At 39.6% G+C, this 17,234-nt stretch overlaps 1 protein-coding gene across 1 annotated transcript in view; it reads right to left on the bottom strand.

The window, feature by feature from the left end:
- Positions 1–17,234, bottom strand: part of LOC134576981 (uncharacterized) — a 61,188-nt gene that overhangs the window by 10,991 nt on the left and 32,963 nt on the right. The window contains exons 26-29 of the mRNA XM_063435634.1: positions 10,207–10,374; positions 8,251–8,449; positions 6,412–6,501; positions 5,174–5,308 (exon numbers count right to left, since the gene is read on the bottom strand). Of these exons, the coding sequence (XP_063291704.1) occupies positions 5,174–5,308; positions 6,412–6,501; positions 8,251–8,449; positions 10,207–10,374 (592 nt within the window). The remainder of the gene's footprint in view (positions 1–5,173; positions 5,309–6,411; positions 6,502–8,250; positions 8,450–10,206; positions 10,375–17,234) is intronic.

The following is a 17,234-nucleotide window of genomic DNA, read 5'->3' as shown; positions in this document are numbered from 1 at the left end:
TCGCAGGGGTATTTAATTCGATAGTGGAAAATCGGGCTTTTCCCAGTGAGATGCTTCAAGCCAATATAGTCCCAATTCTGAAGCCAGATAAAGATCCAGCCAAATTAGAGAACTATCGACCTATATCTCTTCTGAATGGGGATGTAAAAATCTATGCCTCAATCATAGCAGACCGTTTAAAAATCTGCATTCCTGCTTTGATTCACCAAGACCAGGCTGGATTTATCTCCGGCAGAGCAGCCTCAGGCGGACTTAGGAGAATCTTGGATGTGCATGAAGTAGCGATCAAGAAGAAGGTCTCCCTCCTGACCCTGTCATTGGATGCTGAAAAAGCGTTTGACAGGGTCAGATGGGATTTTCTGGGAGATACACTGAAGTCGTTTGGTATAGTTGGGGCAGTATACGACGCCATAATGGCGTTATATGCAGCTCCCTCTGCCAGGACAATAGGTCCAGGAATAGAAGCAGACTGGTTTAACATTAAGAATGGTACTAGGCAGGGCTGCCCTCTGTCCCCGCTACTCTATGTCTTAACCATTGAGCCTCTGGCAGAAGATATAAGGCAGAACGCGCAGATTAAGGGTTTTTTGTTTAACAATATAGAGCATAAGATTAACCTATATGCGGACGATGTTCTGCTTATGTTGCAGAACCCTAGAACATCAGTCCCGGAATTGATAAAAATATTAGACCAATACAGTAAATATTCAAACTATAAAATTAACACTAATAAGACTACAATAATGGCAACAAATCTAGTAAAAGAGGACAAGGAATATATAAAAACATCTTATGATTTCATCTGGACAAAGAGATATATTTCGTTTCTTGGCATTAAAATACCAAGAAACATAAATAAAGTTATAGAGGTCAATTTTCTCCCTCTCATAAAAAATACTAATAAGATTCTAAAAGAATGGGTTAGCAGAGAGATTTCCTGGATCGGGCGTATAAATACCATCCGTTCATATATTTTGCCTAAGTGGAATTATCTATTTAGAATGGTACCAATACAGGTTCCAAATCCTTGGTTAAAAATGATACAGGCAGCTTTTTCGAAATTTATTTGGAAGGGAAAAAAACCGAGAATAAGCCTCCAGCTACTATCCAAGAAAAGAAAAGATGGGGGTCTAGCTGCCCCAAATATAATAGATTATCATAACGCCTGTATGTTGGCACACACGGTTAATACCCTAAGTACAGACCAAAAGGATCAAGCTTGGTACCAAATTGAGCAATCATTAGTAGAGATAAGTAGTCTGTCTGCTCTGTTCTGGTCAACTAGGAAAAAGGGGGAAAAAAAAAAATTAGTCCGTCCAGAAAACTCAAAGATTATTGATAGCATTTGGAGATTCTGGAATAAAACTAAGAAAAAATGCAAAATAGAATATAGATTATTCCCATTTTTACCTATAGAGGTGATTAAAAGTAACATTGATGACATTAATATTAATGGATGGACACAAAAGGGAATTAAGTATATACAAGAGCTTATTGACACAAAGGAAATAAAGCCATTTAACCAGTTACAATCAGAGTTTGGGATAGACAACAAGGAGATATTTACATATCTAAGAATTAAGTATTATCTGGCGAAATTTTTGGATTTCCAGCACAGTAGAAATATTAGTTCCCTTAAAAAGATTATGGAAAACTATAGCATTAAAGGTCACATCTCCAGATGCTATGAATTTTTAAGGGATTTACAGAAATCCTCGGACTGGAAAGCTAGGATTAAGTGGGAAAAAGATCTACATATTGGGATCCCTGAACAAGACATGATAAATGCCATAGTTAAAGTTAACAAATCGGTACATTGCTTAAATATAGTAGAAAACTTTTATAAACTCCTAAACAGATGGTATATGGTCCCAGTAAAATTGGCTAAAATGTATAAAGATCAGAAATCGGTATGTTGGCGATGTGAGGAAGGCTTGGGAGATTATCTCCATATCTGGTGGAACTGTAAATCTTTAAGTAACATATGGAAGTGTGTATCCCATCAGATTCAAAGTATGGGTCAGAAAGATATACCCTTTACACCACAAAGTTTTCTGTTGCATTTGGGATGGCCTGCTATGCCAAATGAGTTAAGTAAGCTGATAACGCACATTTTACTGGCAGTCAAGATAACAATAGCCAGATATTGGAAAAGAAATAAGGTATTAGAGTGGAGAGAAATTAAAACACAAGCTATATACCAATGCAAAATGGAAACGGGGATAATTCAAGGTAATTCTGTAGGTCTGAAGGAACCCAGCAAATGGGAAAAGTTAGTTGAGAAGTTTACTGCTAGTAAGGATAAGGTATAACGCAGAGTCTTCTAAACCTGCCCCGAAGTGTGTGTATGTTCCCGGAGGAATACCAGCTTTACCGTACTTAATAAAGAGGGTTGAGAACAACCGAAAGGCATTTGCCTGATTCCTCCGGCGGTGTGGATGAGCATGGGATGAGTTTTTATTAACTTCAATCTTTATTTTGGTGTTAAATGGGGACATGGTTTCCCAAACTAGTTTAACAATGGTAAAACTGCTAAATTTTGTTCGTTTTATCCTATTACTACGTTTTTTTAGTAAATTGTTTGTAGGGAAACATACCCATCGATACAAAGAATAGAAATTGAGGTTATTGTATGTCTTGATAATTGTAATATAAAATTTTTTGAAGAAATAAAAATATATAAAAAAAAAAAAAAAAATTAAATGTAACTTATTGTGTTTCCTATAAAAAAATGTATTTGGTAAATATTGATCAATCATTTTGCTCCAATATTGCCCGGCGCCCATTGCACCATCCTTACAGTGGTTGAATCATGGTCCAAAGGTATTCCTTTTGATATAATTTAACTAAATAATTGAGGTTCTGGTGTAACCAATAAGAAAGTATTAAAAATAGATCACACACACGCTATGACAGATCCCCTTTATATATTGCAACGTGTTCGACAACAATTTGAACAAAATACACAAATCAAAATCATCTGGATATATTTGCTAAGTGGAAATAAATTAAGGAAGAAATAGGCGAACTGGAAAATTCTCTAAGCCGGTTTTACATTCAGTTCAGCTAGTCTGACTTTTCACTTTGAATTCTCACTTTAGTAAATACCCCTGTATATATATATGTGTGTCGTGCGTACGCATGATGCGCATGCTATACATATTACCAGTTCCCACTAGGGATGTGCATGGGCAAAACATTTCAGTTTGGTTTGGCACTACGCCAATTTGGGATTTTGGCAATTCAGGACTAACCTTACCTCCTAACCCCAACCCTACCACTAACCCTAACCCTACCCCTAACCCCAGCCCCTAACCCTACCCCATAACCACTTTGGCAATTCGGTTCGGTTTGGCACTTCCGAAATCCGTGACTTCGGCAGTTCGGTTTGGCACTTCCAAAATTCGGCACTTCGGACATTTGGAATATTCCGAATGTCCGAATTGCCCGAAATTCATCAAAATTCACATTCGGAACATGAGGCAGTCTGAGCTGTAGTCACGATAAACAGACAGAAAAAGTAATAACGTGTATATATATATATATATATATATATATGTATATATATATATATAAGGTCCTGGGATGAGGCACCTGTGACAGGGAGGGGTGCAAAACCAAGGAGCTGGCTAGACTCCCCAATTTACATCTCTATCTCTATCTCTATATATAATATATATATATCCCTTTGATTGGTCAACATAATCTGTCAACTGGATAAAAGTTTTCCCGGTAGTTTTACTTGGGTAAAATCTGCTTTTCAATGTAAGGCAGGGGAAATCACAAAGTTTACAAAAGGTTAGCACTTTTATTGCATCAAAACGGGTAACATAATGTTCATACAGTTTCAGTAACTGAATGTTTCCTTTGTCAAGATAAATGTTATATACAATGACAGAAACAACAAACATTTGGAATTCAAGTATTGAACTCCCAGTAACTAAATGAGTGCACCTGTCTCAGATTCTTACATTACTGCTGAAGAAATGCACTTAAAACACTGTCTAACAGCACGTTTGTACTGTAGCACAGCATGGCTAAGATATACAATATCAATAGAGGCACACAATAAAATACTGTGTAAATACTGTCAGACTTGCTGAGTAGTCAGTTTACAAAATTCGTCCAGCGATCAGCACTGAAATGCTAGCCCCTGCAATCCATATAATTACTACAACGGGGAGTGCCAACATTAATGTATGTTAATCAGTCACTAATAAAAATTAAGTGAATATCATACACAAACTGCACTGTGAAGAATAATTACATTAGTCATTTTTATAAAAAAAAATGCAGGTTTGAAATTACAAAAGTAATTTTAGAATCCTAATTAACATTATGTATAACATTGTAAAGCAGGCCTATTGATCATCAGGTTTCATTGTGTATTTTCTCTATACGGTTATCATAAAAATCTGCATATTCCACTTAGCTGCTGTCTTTGCATTACTTTCCAATTTAGCTTATGAAATGGTATATTGTGATTATACTCATATCCACATTTTGAAATACTACAGTCTGGACGTGTTGGATATTTGGCAATGAAAAAGCCATTGCTGCTAATGTGAATTTAAACACACACACACACACAGACACACACACACACACACACACACTAGCATTTGGAGAACCAGTACTTCTTCAATTCGTCTACTATATATCACCTTCTGTTATATTGTATTACTCGTCTATATTGACTAAGAATATTCTAAGTGGTTACTTGTGCGATACCTTTAAATGTCACCTCTTTTCATTCCTGAGATAATTACATCGCTGATATTAGTTTAATGGAATTCTAACATATTGATCATATTAATTAAAACAATTGTGCTTGTTTTTATGAATAGATAACATATGTTGAAACAGAACTCTATTCACTAGTTTGTGTACTCTTAAACATTCCATATCTTAGTAAATCCACCAGGCTATTGCCTAGGGGTCAATTACACTGATACATGGGTGCATCTTTAACTAAAATGTTTATAATGCATTAAAAATATCAAGCCTATGTAGAATTTTAAGGCAGCTGAGTAGATGTAATCAAACAGATCTGGGTACAGAACCAGGGGAAGTATATTGGCCAAGTGGGCATTTGAAATAACATTTGTATTTGTTTGTAGGAATTGTAGGCAGTTATGCATGGTTATAAATGAAAAGAGACAATGTGAAGAACCTTTATGTAACTCATTGCTGTCCTGAATGATAAGAGCAGACTGGGCATTGACTCTCAGTTGAGTATCCACTTCCTTGAGTAGTGCCAGAACAGGAGAAGATTCTGATATTTTATGTAATTTTGTTGCATTCCCATCTGTTTGATTAAAAGAAAATTGAAGACAGCAGAGTTAGGATCAATAGGAAGTATTATGCATTAAATACAATCTAATCCTGAGGTCACAGATATTGAAAATAACTAAGTTTGACAATCTCAAAAAGGGCAAACAATTACAATCGAGAATTGAAAACACATGACTATTATCAAAAGATATGGATGTGTAAGTCAAATCCTGATGATGTATGGATGTATATAGAAAGGATTTTAATGGAAAAGTTGAAATATGTGAAACATTGTATTGCTCTATCTCAATAAAATTGAAAGTGAAAATGCTTTGTCGTTGTAGGTCATTGAACCATGCGAACTGGTGGATTGATGGCGGTTTTTGTTAGAATTTTGGACATTTTACACTTTTAGACTGCAACATTTTTTTCCCAGTTCCATATCAACATTTTATGTTGATCATTATCTCAGTTCTATATGTTATAACATCTTAGCTTCAATTTCACTAATAGATAGTCTGCCACCATTGTGCTGTTCACTAACGGTTTTATGACATGTATAAAATGTTTTAGGGGGAAAGGCCACTCTGATTTTCTCCATGTAAGGAATATGTTTTGAAGCCATAATCAATCTTGCAGAAGGGGACTTGAGTATTTTTGTAATTTGATGGACACAAGGAATGGAAAGTAAATGGCGTAAGTTTAAATTCCTTTTTTCTTTAGTTTAGTTGATGGCTCATCTTGGAATTAATTGATATGATACAAACTCCTACTTTACGATACTATCTCAGATCTAAAATCAGCTCGGGGGCTAAATAGTACCAGGTAAGTTAAACATTTCTTAAATGGTTGAATAGTTCATTGTCAGGCTGTGACAGGGATCTCCCGACACCATAACCACTACAGCCTGTATTCCTTTAAATACAGATTGCTATCCATTTTTTTAAAGATATCATTAAGGTTTGAAGAGCTGTACAATGGTAAACAAGGCACAAATGTAGAAGCACATGGTAAACACAAGAAGTTAAACATCCATATCTTTTTAGATGCCTTGACGTCATGCGATGTGTAAAAAGGATTGACTCCTAAAAAAAGACAATGCAATAAAGTATGATCATTGTGCGTTTCTCAAGATACCTGGCCGTAGATTGGAAGAATAAATCTGAGGAACAAGAAGAGATATTCTTGAAGCCATGATTTGTTCTGCTTGTTGAAATATGTTGATATCTGGATAGACAGTAAGAGCAAGTTACAATCTGTTAAACAATCTAATATTCTTTCTATAAATCTTTATGTAGGTGAATGGAGATTACATTAAAGTCAAATATTTTGCTTGTAAGATTGTCTAAGATACTTCTGTTATTTATAAATCAAGCAAATTTGATCTCCACAAATGAGATGGGGACGGCCCAAGCGCTATTAAAACCAGCTTATTTCATTATGATTTGGGAACTTTTTATCTAATTTACAGTTATAACATCTACTTTACTTTTACAGTATAAGTTTCCCAAAGGAGATTCAAAATAATGAGTGTACAGTCTATGAATTAACCGAATAAACAGGTGTTAAATAGTTGCAGTTGCTACCAAACATAATTGAATTAATATTATTAACTTTGGAACAATGGAATCCAAAGAAAACTGTGTCGAAAAGCAAACCTACAGCCCCGAGGCTTGAACAGGTCAGTGCATTAACCAGTGGAGCTATCTAACCAGTTTACGTTATTTTTATCCAGCCTTTTACTCAGCAAGCCTTTGGAATAATAATAAAATGTATATTTAGTAAATATAGTCATTTTGTAATAACTCGATGTGTGAAGGTTCATAAGAAATATCAGTTCCCCAATTTAGTTTTGTCCTACTAACATGTATGAAGAAAAAAGAAAGTATGTACAAAACTTAATACGTACACAGGTCTTTTGGGTTTATACACGTATTGGACCTCAAATAAAACAGAAGGAACAATAATAGAGCAATATAATATGTACAGTAAGTGCGTGATAAATGATCTAATGTGATTACACTCACATTTAATTGAGCTGTTTCAGCGCATGGACGGAACAATCCCTGTCTAAGGATATGTGCAGGAACAGGCGTCGAAAAATGTGCCTGAATGTGCAGGTACATTATTACAGGTCTGTCTGTTATATTAGGCTTTCATTTATTAATTTCTGGTTCTCTATCAGTGAACAGTTGTAAAGTTAGTCCAATTAATGATCACCATTGTCTAATAAAATCCAACTCTAAAATTCCTTCAGCAATTTCTGTTAAAAAAATATTTTGAAAAGACTGAAAATATATTTTTTGGATCATTTATTGAATGCACCTTGTCAAATGGAATTGTACATAAAACAAACCATTAGCAATGTGCATAATACAGATAGGAGCACGCAGAATATCAGAGGAGCAAAGGTGTATAAAAATCAGTACATAAAACAACGATCTGTTTTTGCATTCTAAGAACACTTACTGCCACCTAGTGTTATCTATGGTGTGTAATTAATTAAATTGCATAATAACAATAATTGATTCATTACTTTGTAAACTTCTAATATTTAGACGCCGTGGTGCATATTGGACATATGATGATATGGCAAAAGAAAAATAAAGGCAATCTTTACACTGACCTGTTCAATGTATCATTGGACATGGGTGCATATACCAAGATGCTGATTGTAAAATGCAACTCAATAAAAACACCAACACATTAATGCACGCAGATGGTATTAAATGTGATAATTGTGCTTGAGGGTCATAGCATGTATTAACTAAGAACAAATTGAAATTAACACGGTCGTGTAGACGACGTGATATGTAGAGTAGAAATGCACCAAGGAACGTTACAAAGTATAATTCAAATTAAATGAAGTAGTCAATATCTTCTGGTTGGAAAATACATAATTTAAGCACATCATTATAGTATATAACGGCGCCTCCTATCATTTAGGTACAAACACCATACATAATTAATACCCACTCTCTGCTAGCAACGTCAGGATACTTTGATCATCATTCTGTGTGCCTTTTTTTCCGGACGACGTGTTGGTATTTACATTATGGATTCCCTCTTCTCTCTTCTTCACTTCCGCCTCCAGTTTCATTTTTAATATCTCAAGGTCCCTTTCAAAGGTCTTTTCTAAGAAAGTTACAGTTTCGTCGTGCTCCTTGATGAGTTTCTATGGGTGGAAAATAGATGAAGGAGATCAGAGGTCTGTCTTTCTACGAAATCGAGTCAACATACTGCATGTTTGCTCTAAAATTCTCAATATTAAATAAAAAAATCACAAGAAACCTTATAAGATAAAAACTTAGCAAAAGAGTGATGTGTTATATACGATAATTGTGAGAATTAGGAATAATTAGTAATTTTGTGGCAGTTATGTTCACGTATGAATTTAATCTTTTATGGATCCAAGTTTATAACCTGTTGGGGTGTGTGTGTGTGTGTGTGGGGGATGGGGGGGGGGGGGGGGGGTTACAGTTCAATTTAAAAGCAAAATAATTTTTTCCCCCAGCTCTGGGAAACAAATAGGCATAATATTTACTAAATTTAAAGAACAATAATAATTTATTAAACATGGATACTACTGGTGAAAAGCTACAGTTTTAACAACACATTCTGTAGAAAACAACTAATACACTATTTTACGCTAAAAAATGTAATTCACTTCTTCAATTTAAAAGGTCACTCCAGGTTATTACAAAACATATGTAAAAACAAACAAAACATATCTTCAGCATATAAAAGATACTCACAGAGTTGTGCAGTGAGTTTTTACTGCCAGTTACGACGCTCTGATGACTTTATATTGCAGTTTATCACAAGGCTTTCTGGTTTATGGGTTCTGAATGTTGAACTACAATCCCCAGAAACCTCTACTTTGCAGCCTCTTACAATAACATGTATGAACATAAGGACCTTGTTTGGTGCCATAAAAACAAATGGCCTAGCACTCATTGTAAATATCAAATTCGATTAATTGGGCTCTCACACATTACCAAAGCACCCAACACAAGGGTTTTGAGATAGTTATCATGGGCTGAGTGTTTGTTTCTATTATATATCTTCTAAATAGTTTACTTCGATGACATATTTAATGGGACACAATAGGCACCCTGACCACTTCATCTCATTGAAGTAGTCTGGGTGTGTTGTCCCTGTCCCTCTAAGTCCTTCAATGTGAAACATTGCAGTTCCAGAGACATTCCAAGAATTTACAATCTAACTGATGCTTGAAGTCCTTATGCTCTGCTTGAGGACATCCATTGTCAGTGAAAGCCCCTCAGTAAAGCATCGAGTCAATGCTTTCTTTTGTGCTTGTGTTGCTTATCGTGCAAGTGCTTTAGGCCCCCCACCTATCAGATAACGTTGGAGGAGGCCCAGGGACATTGGTGCTTTGGATCAGTTGATTAAATAAAGTTTTCTTTTAACCATTTACGTACTGCTAAGGAGGGCCGCAAAAGAGGGGAAGGACCAAAGAGCACTATAGCGTTAGGAATACAGCTTTGTATTTCTAACACTATAGAAACCCTTTAAGTGAACTGTTGGGCAACCCTTGGCATTCCAGATGTTGTGTACTACATTTCCCCTGATGCTTTGCCAGGATTACGACTGTAAGCATTATGGGGGATGTAGTCCACAGCATTTGGAGTGCTGAAGGTTGCCTAACCTTGGTCTATACTCCAGGTCTGATGGGAGGTGTGTCCTTGTGTAATGATCACAATTGCCTCGTCAACTAAATACCATTAATCACTGTGACTCGGTCCTAACTACAAGATTTTCTCTGCTCATTTGGTAAAGTGGGCAGCTCAGACAAAAGACTACTTAAATAAACAAAAAATCATATAAAAATAAATACAAATTAAGTGATTAATTGACCAAAAACTGTCTGAATCGGCATTTTAGGATTATATTACACTGGTGACCTTTTACCTGCTTTAATAAAACATTCAGTTCCCCTCGCTCTAACTGGTCCTGGAGTTTTAGCTGTTCTTCAGATATCTGTTTCCTGTGTAAGTTCTCCAAAGCTGTTTGTTTCTCTTGTAAGCTGTTTAGCAATATCTTCTCTGGTCGGATTTTCTCTTCTCCTCTGCCTGAAGTCTTAAACATTTTCAATAATTATCAAAGCGATGAAAGGAACTTCGTTTATAAATGCATTCATAAATTGTAACATTTCATAAAAAGTAGCTTATTTGGAAAATTGCTAAATTAATTTATTTGGCTTCAGTTTTTCTGAAGCAATATCATCTCTCCACAACCCTCTGGATAAAAAATAAAAATGGTAATAATTATATTTTTCGACTGTCTCTCACTTCTGTACTGGACAGCCATTATGCGTGAGATTACGCTGCTATGTAATAATATTTAATAATGCACCTCTTTTTTTACAGCAAATTCCCCAATTTTACACCATCAATATTAATTTCTCTTCTTGCAGGGAAAACAGCTGTTTGTAACAAATTTATTTGTAGATTGCTGCATAGGGATACTGTGACAGATCCATCTGTACAGACTAGTATTGCTGGTTCGTCTGTTTGCCTTTATTTCGTTGTATTTCCTGTCCGTATGCCCCTGTTCGTGTGGTTCCAGAATACCGATTGAAACTACTGAACGGACGGCCACCCAGGAGAGGAGTGTGCTGCTGGTTAACCTCTTGGTACCAATTAGAATGTTGGGTGGTCGTCGTATGGGTGGTCGTCGTTCGTATGCCGACCACGAGGCAGCGGCCATTTTGGGACACGAGGAAGATCAGCGGTGTTCAGTGTCGATTCTATGGAACTAAAAGCGGACACTTTATCTACCGAACACCGCTGGAAGCTGCCGCCTGCCTTCTATTTCATCGAGGCATACGAACACTGGTCCGTTCGGGAGTTTTGTAACGTACATATGGACTTCACCCAGATAGCCGTCCCGTGGAGTCAATCGTATACCGAAAGACTTGTGAGAGACTTTGACTCCATGGCGATTGAACTGTGTACATCGGATCTGAGCGCTATTTGGTAGAAATATGCACTCAGATCCAGGCTATCTGGGGATACGTTACACGAACCATATTTATTCGGTATTTCCTCATTTATGTATTTTAATGTATTTTTCATATTGCATTTAAAATGGCGATTTGCCTCTATCCTTGGAGATAATTAGGTTTCTTCCCAATTATCTCCAGGATAGAGAGGAAGGAATATGGGTAAAATGGGGAGGGTTTACATTTAAGCCACTGCGATTTGCTACTGTCCTAAATGTGTTACAGTCTTCAACAAGGTCCCCTAGGGGAGTGTCCACCTTGTGGGAGACCTGCATAAATACCGGGCAGGTAGCCCTCATTAAAGCAGAATCCTGTTTGACCCTCAAGACGCAGCTTGGTCTCGTTTGTGTCAGGATCGGGTCAGGGATCCAACACGCAAAGTACAAACAGGTACAGGGTACGTATACCGGACCTTAGAATGGCCGGACTAACGTACAGAGAGTATAGAGAATGGTCAGAGACAAGCCGAGGTCGAGGAAACGAGAGGACAGGTAAGCGAGTAACAAGCCGGGTCAAGGATAACAGAGGTAAACAGAGTAAGTCAAACAAGCCGGGTCGAAACCAAAAGGATAACTGAAAAACACCAGTGCACTGTGTGACTAGACAGGCTAGAACCACGACAGGGCAATGAGCAACAGGGCGAAGTATGTTTAAATACCCTGGCTAGAGAAGATAGACACGCCTCCGACGAGTCCTGATTGGTCTCCAACGGATTGAGTGACAGGTCGTTCCGGATTGGCGTCATGACGTCGGTCTCCGGGCACCATGCTACATAAGGAAGTAAATCCCTCGCGGCCGGCGTTTATGTGAACGGGTCGACCGCGAGGAACAGGAGAAACATGGCATCCGGACGGATAAACGTCTAAGTCTCTACCTCTCTCGGAGGTAGAGACCTCAGGTACCCTGACAGTACCCCCCCTCTCAGATACGCCCACCGGGCGGAAGGAACCGGGACGAGATGGGAAGCGGGAGTGATACGCCCTGCGGAGACGAGGAGCATGAACATCCTCTTGAGGTACCCAACTCCTCTCTTCAGGACCATAACCCTTCCAATCGACCAGATATTGAACCTTCCCCCGTGAGATTCGAGAATCAATAATAGAGTTAACCTCATACTCCTCCTGACCCTCCACCTGAACAGAGCGAGGCGGGGCTGTTGTGGAGGAAAATCTGTTGCATATAAGTGGTTTCAGCAATGAAACATGAAACGAGTTAGGTAGTAGGAAGAGCTAGACGGTACGCAACTGGATTGATTCGAGTCAGTACCCTGTAAGGACCAATATAACGGGGAGCGAACTTCATGGAGGGCACTTTTAAACGGATGTTCCTTGTGCTCAGCCATACCCTATCACCTGGAACAAAGACCGGAGCCGCCCTTCTACGTTTATCAGCGTGTTTCTTAACCAGCATAGAGTTGTGCATAAGGATTTGTCGAGTTTGGTCCCACAACTTCCTCAAATTGGCCACATGAACATCAACCGACGGCACCCCCTGGGAAGGAGAAGCCGAAGGAAGAATAGACGGATGAAAGCCATAATTCATGAAGAAGGGGCTTGAATGAGTAGAATCGCAGACGAGATTGTTGTGTGCAAACTCCGCCCAAGGAATCAAACCGACCCAATCGTCCTGGTGTTCGGAAACAAAACATCGTAAATATTGTTCAATTTTCTGGTTGGTACGTTCAGCAGCTCCGTTAGACTGAGGATGATAGGCAGAAGAAAAGTTCAACTTGATACCTAGTTGTGAACAGAAGGCCCTCCAAAATCGGGAAATAAATTGAGAGACTCTGTCAGATACAATTTGGGAGGGTATCCCATGTAGACGAAAAATCTCCCTAGCGAATATCTCTGCCAATTCGGGAGAAGACAGTAGTTTAGGCAGAGGAATGAAGTGAGCCATCTTAGTGAATCTGTCAACCACGGTGAGAATAACAGTCTGTTTTTTAGAGATAGGTAGATCGACAATAAAGTCCATGGCCAAACAGGACCATGGTTTCTCTGGAACCTCTAAGGGATGCAGGAATCCACAAGGGAGTGTATGGGGTTGTTTGGTTTTAGTACAAACCTCACAAGCAGCGATGAAATCTTTAGTATCTTTACGTAAAGCAGGCCACCAGAAGTCTTTGGAGATCAAAGCAAATGTTTTGCGAATACCAGGATGTCCCGCCATCTTGCTGTTATGGAGATACTGCAACAGTTCCAGTTGAAGAGCAGGAGGAACGAAATGTCGACCCGCAGGAGTCTGTTTAGGTGCTAGATGTTGCAGCTTAATGATCTTGGCCAGTAACGGGGAGTGAATCCTGAGATTCGTATTAGCAACAATATTGCATTTCGGAACTATAGAAGAAAGAACCGGTTCCGGTATAGTAGAAGGTTCATATTGGCGAGATAAAGCATCGGCTTTAGAGTTCTTAGAACCAGGTCTGTAAGTCAGCACATAATTGAAGTGAGTCAGGAATAAGGACCAACGCGCTTGCCTAGAAGACAGACGCTTGGCCTCCCCAATATAGGACAAGTTTTTGTGGTCCGTCAAAATAGTAATAGGGTGTAAGGTCCCCTCCAATAAATGTCTCCACTCCTTTAAGGCTTTAATGACCGCTAACAGTTCCCTGTCTCCGATGTCATATCTGCTCTCAGGCCCAGAAAGTTTCTTGGAAAAAAAACCACACGGGTGTAGTGGTTTATCCACCCCTAACCTTTGTGACAGAACCGCACCTACTCCTGTCTCAGAGGCATCGACCTCGAGTAGAAACGGCAAAGTCGTATCAGGATGGACTAAAATTGGAGCAGAGGCAAAAAGTTCTTTGAGATTCTTGAAAGCAACGAGAGCTTCAGTAGACCACGTCTTAGTATCCGCCCCCTGTTTGGTCATATTGGTAATGGGCGCAATAATAGACGAGTAACCCTTAATGAAGCGCCTATAATAATTGGAGAACCCAATAAACCTCTGAATAGCCTTGAGTCCCTTAGGCAATGGCCAATCTAGAATAGACTGGAGTTTGTCAGGATCCATCTTAAAGCCTTCCCCAGAAATCACGTATCCCAGAAAGTCTATCTGGGTCTGGTCAAAACTGCATTTCTCCAACTTACAGTATAAACCGTGTTGCAGAAGTTTGTGTAACACCTTTCTGACTTGTCTATGGTGAGTCTCAATCTCTCTAGAGTGTATGAGTATGTCATCCAGGTAGACAATAACACAATCATGTTGGAATTCCCTAAGAACTTCGTTAATCAAATCTTGAAAAACTGCAGGTGCGTTGCAAAGACCAAAGGGCATGACCGTGTACTCATAATGACCATAGCGGGTATTAAACGCTGTCTTCCACTCGTGGCCTTGCTGAATTCTCACCAAGTTATATGCCCCTCTGAGATCCAACTTGGTGAAAATGTTAGAATCCTTTAGCCGGTCAAAGAGCTCGGTAATCAGGGGAATAGGATAGGCATTTCTGATGGTTATTTTATTCAAACCTCGGTAATCGATGCAAGGTCTGAGTGAACCATCCTTCTTTTTAACAAAAAAAAATCCAGCCCCGGCAGGAGAGGAAGATCTCCTAATGAATCCCTTGTCTAAATTCTCCTGAATATATTCCTCTAAAACAGCATTCTCTTTAGTGGATAGAGGGTATACATGATCCCTGGGCGGCATGGTACCAGGCAATAGATTAATTTTACAATCAAATGTCCTGTGTGGGGGTAGCGTATCAGCGTTCTTCTTGTCGAACACTGCTTTTAAATCCAGGTATAGAGGAGGTATCTGTATCCCCTTAGACTGGGTAGAACTGTCTGGTGTGTTAATTACAGCCAATGGGGATACCCTGCGTAGACACCTCTCCTGACAACCCTGACCCCATGAGAGTATTTCCCCTAACTCCCAATCGATAATAGGATTATGTCTCCTTAACCATGGGTACCCCAGAACTATGGGAACAGAAGGAGACGAAATGAGCATAAGTGATAAGTTCTCCTCGTGTAAGATACCAACAGTTAAGTTAATAGGTATAGTCTCACGCGAGATAACAGGCTCGAGTAGCGGTCTACCATCTATGGCCTCAACGGCCAAAGGTATCTTTCTTAACTGGGATGGGATAGTGTGTTTAGTAGCAAAGGCTTGGTCGATAAAATTCTCAGCAGCACCGGAATCTATCATGGCCATGGTCTTTAGCACTCCCTTCTCCCACGTTAAAGAAACTGGTAACAGCAACCTGTGATTTTTATAATCATGAGTAGAGGACAAAATAGAAACACCCAAGGCCTGTCCTCTAGAGAAACTTAGGTGCGGGCGTTTCCCGAGCGAATAGGACAATTCAGGCGCAAGTGACCTCTGACTCCACAATACATACATAATCCCTCCCTTCTCCTGTACTGTTTCTCCTCCTCTGAAAGGCGAGTATTGCCTATCTGCATAGGTTCAGGAAACAGTGAGGTATTGGAATCAGGACTTTGAAATGCGGGTGCTAACTTAAAGGTAGGTCTAAGATTCCTCTCTCGAGTGTTCTGTCTCTCTCTTAAACGCTCATCAATGCGAGAAATGAACGAAATTAAGTCCTCTAAATTCTCAGGCAACTCCCTAGTAGCAACTTCGTCAAGGATAACATCTGATAACCCGTTCAAAAATACATCTATATAAGCCTGCTCATTCCACTTGACTTCTGCCGCCAGAGACCTGAACTCTAGTGCATAATCCACAAGTGTTCGGTTCTCCTGTCTCAGGCGCAACAGTAATCTGGCTGCATTGACCTTCCTACCAGGCGGGTCAAAAGTTCTTCTAAAGGCAGCTACAAAGGCATTATAATTATATACCAACGGGTTATCGTTCTCCCATAATGGGTTGGCCCATTTCAGAGCTTTCTCAATGAGTAAGGTGATAATAAATCCAACCTTTGCCCTATCGGTAGGATAGGAGCGAGGTTGCAATTCAAAATGAATACTGATCTGGTTTAAAAAACCACGACACTTCTCCGGTGAACCACCATAACGTACTGGTGGGGTAATACGGGAAGAGGCACCTACAGTGGCTACCTCTAGGCCTGAATTTACAGAGGAAATTGGAGTAGTACGCGTCTCCTCTGGTGGGTTATTAGCACGAGATAACAACGCCTGTAGTGCTAAGGCCATTTGGTCCATTCTGTGTTCCATGGCATCAAACCTGGAATCAGAGGGACAAACCTGACTGTTTGTACCTGCAGGATCCATTGGCCCTGTCGTAATGTCAGGATCGGGTCAGGGATCCAACACGCAAAGTACAAACAGGTACAGGGTACGTATACCGGACCTTAGAATGGCCGGACTAACGTACAGAGAGTATAGAGAATGGTCAGAGACAAGCCGAGGTCGAGGAAACGAGAGGACAGGTAAGCGAGTAACAAGCCGGGTCAAGGATAACAGAGGTAAACAGAGTAAGTCAAACAAGCCGGGTCGAAACCAAAAGGATAACTGAAAAACACCAGAGCACTGTGTGACTAGACAGGCTAGAACCACGACAGGGCAATGAGCAACAGGGCGAAGTATGTTTAAATATCCTGGCTAGAGAGGATAGACACGCCTCCGACGAGTCCTGATTGGTCTCCAACGGATTGAGTGACAGGTCGTTCCGGATTGGCGTCATGACGTCGGTCTCCGGGCACCATGCTACATAAGGAAGTAAATCCCTCGCGGCCGGCGTTTATGTGAACGGGTCGACCGCGAGGAACAGGAGAAACATGGCGTCCGGACGGATAAACGTCTAAGTCTCTACCTCTCTCGGAGGTAGAGACCTCAGGTACCCTGACAGTTTGTGGGGGGAATTATTACTTGGAAAGCGCATTTCGTTTATTTTAGCCGTGAAAGGAGTTCGGCTGATTTTATGGTCGGGAGTTACCGCGTTCCCTTAAACTCCATTCGGGAGTTTGGCGGTCAGCCGTGCAGAACCTGCATTATTGGAAAAGGGGATTATTGAC

This window comes from Pelobates fuscus, chromosome 11, assembly GCF_036172605.1.
Source record: "Pelobates fuscus isolate aPelFus1 chromosome 11, aPelFus1.pri, whole genome shotgun sequence".
Taxonomy (NCBI): domain Eukaryota; kingdom Metazoa; phylum Chordata; class Amphibia; order Anura; family Pelobatidae; genus Pelobates; species Pelobates fuscus.
The sequence above is the reverse complement of the archived record's forward strand: the minus strand, read 5'-3'. Positions and strand labels throughout refer to the sequence as shown.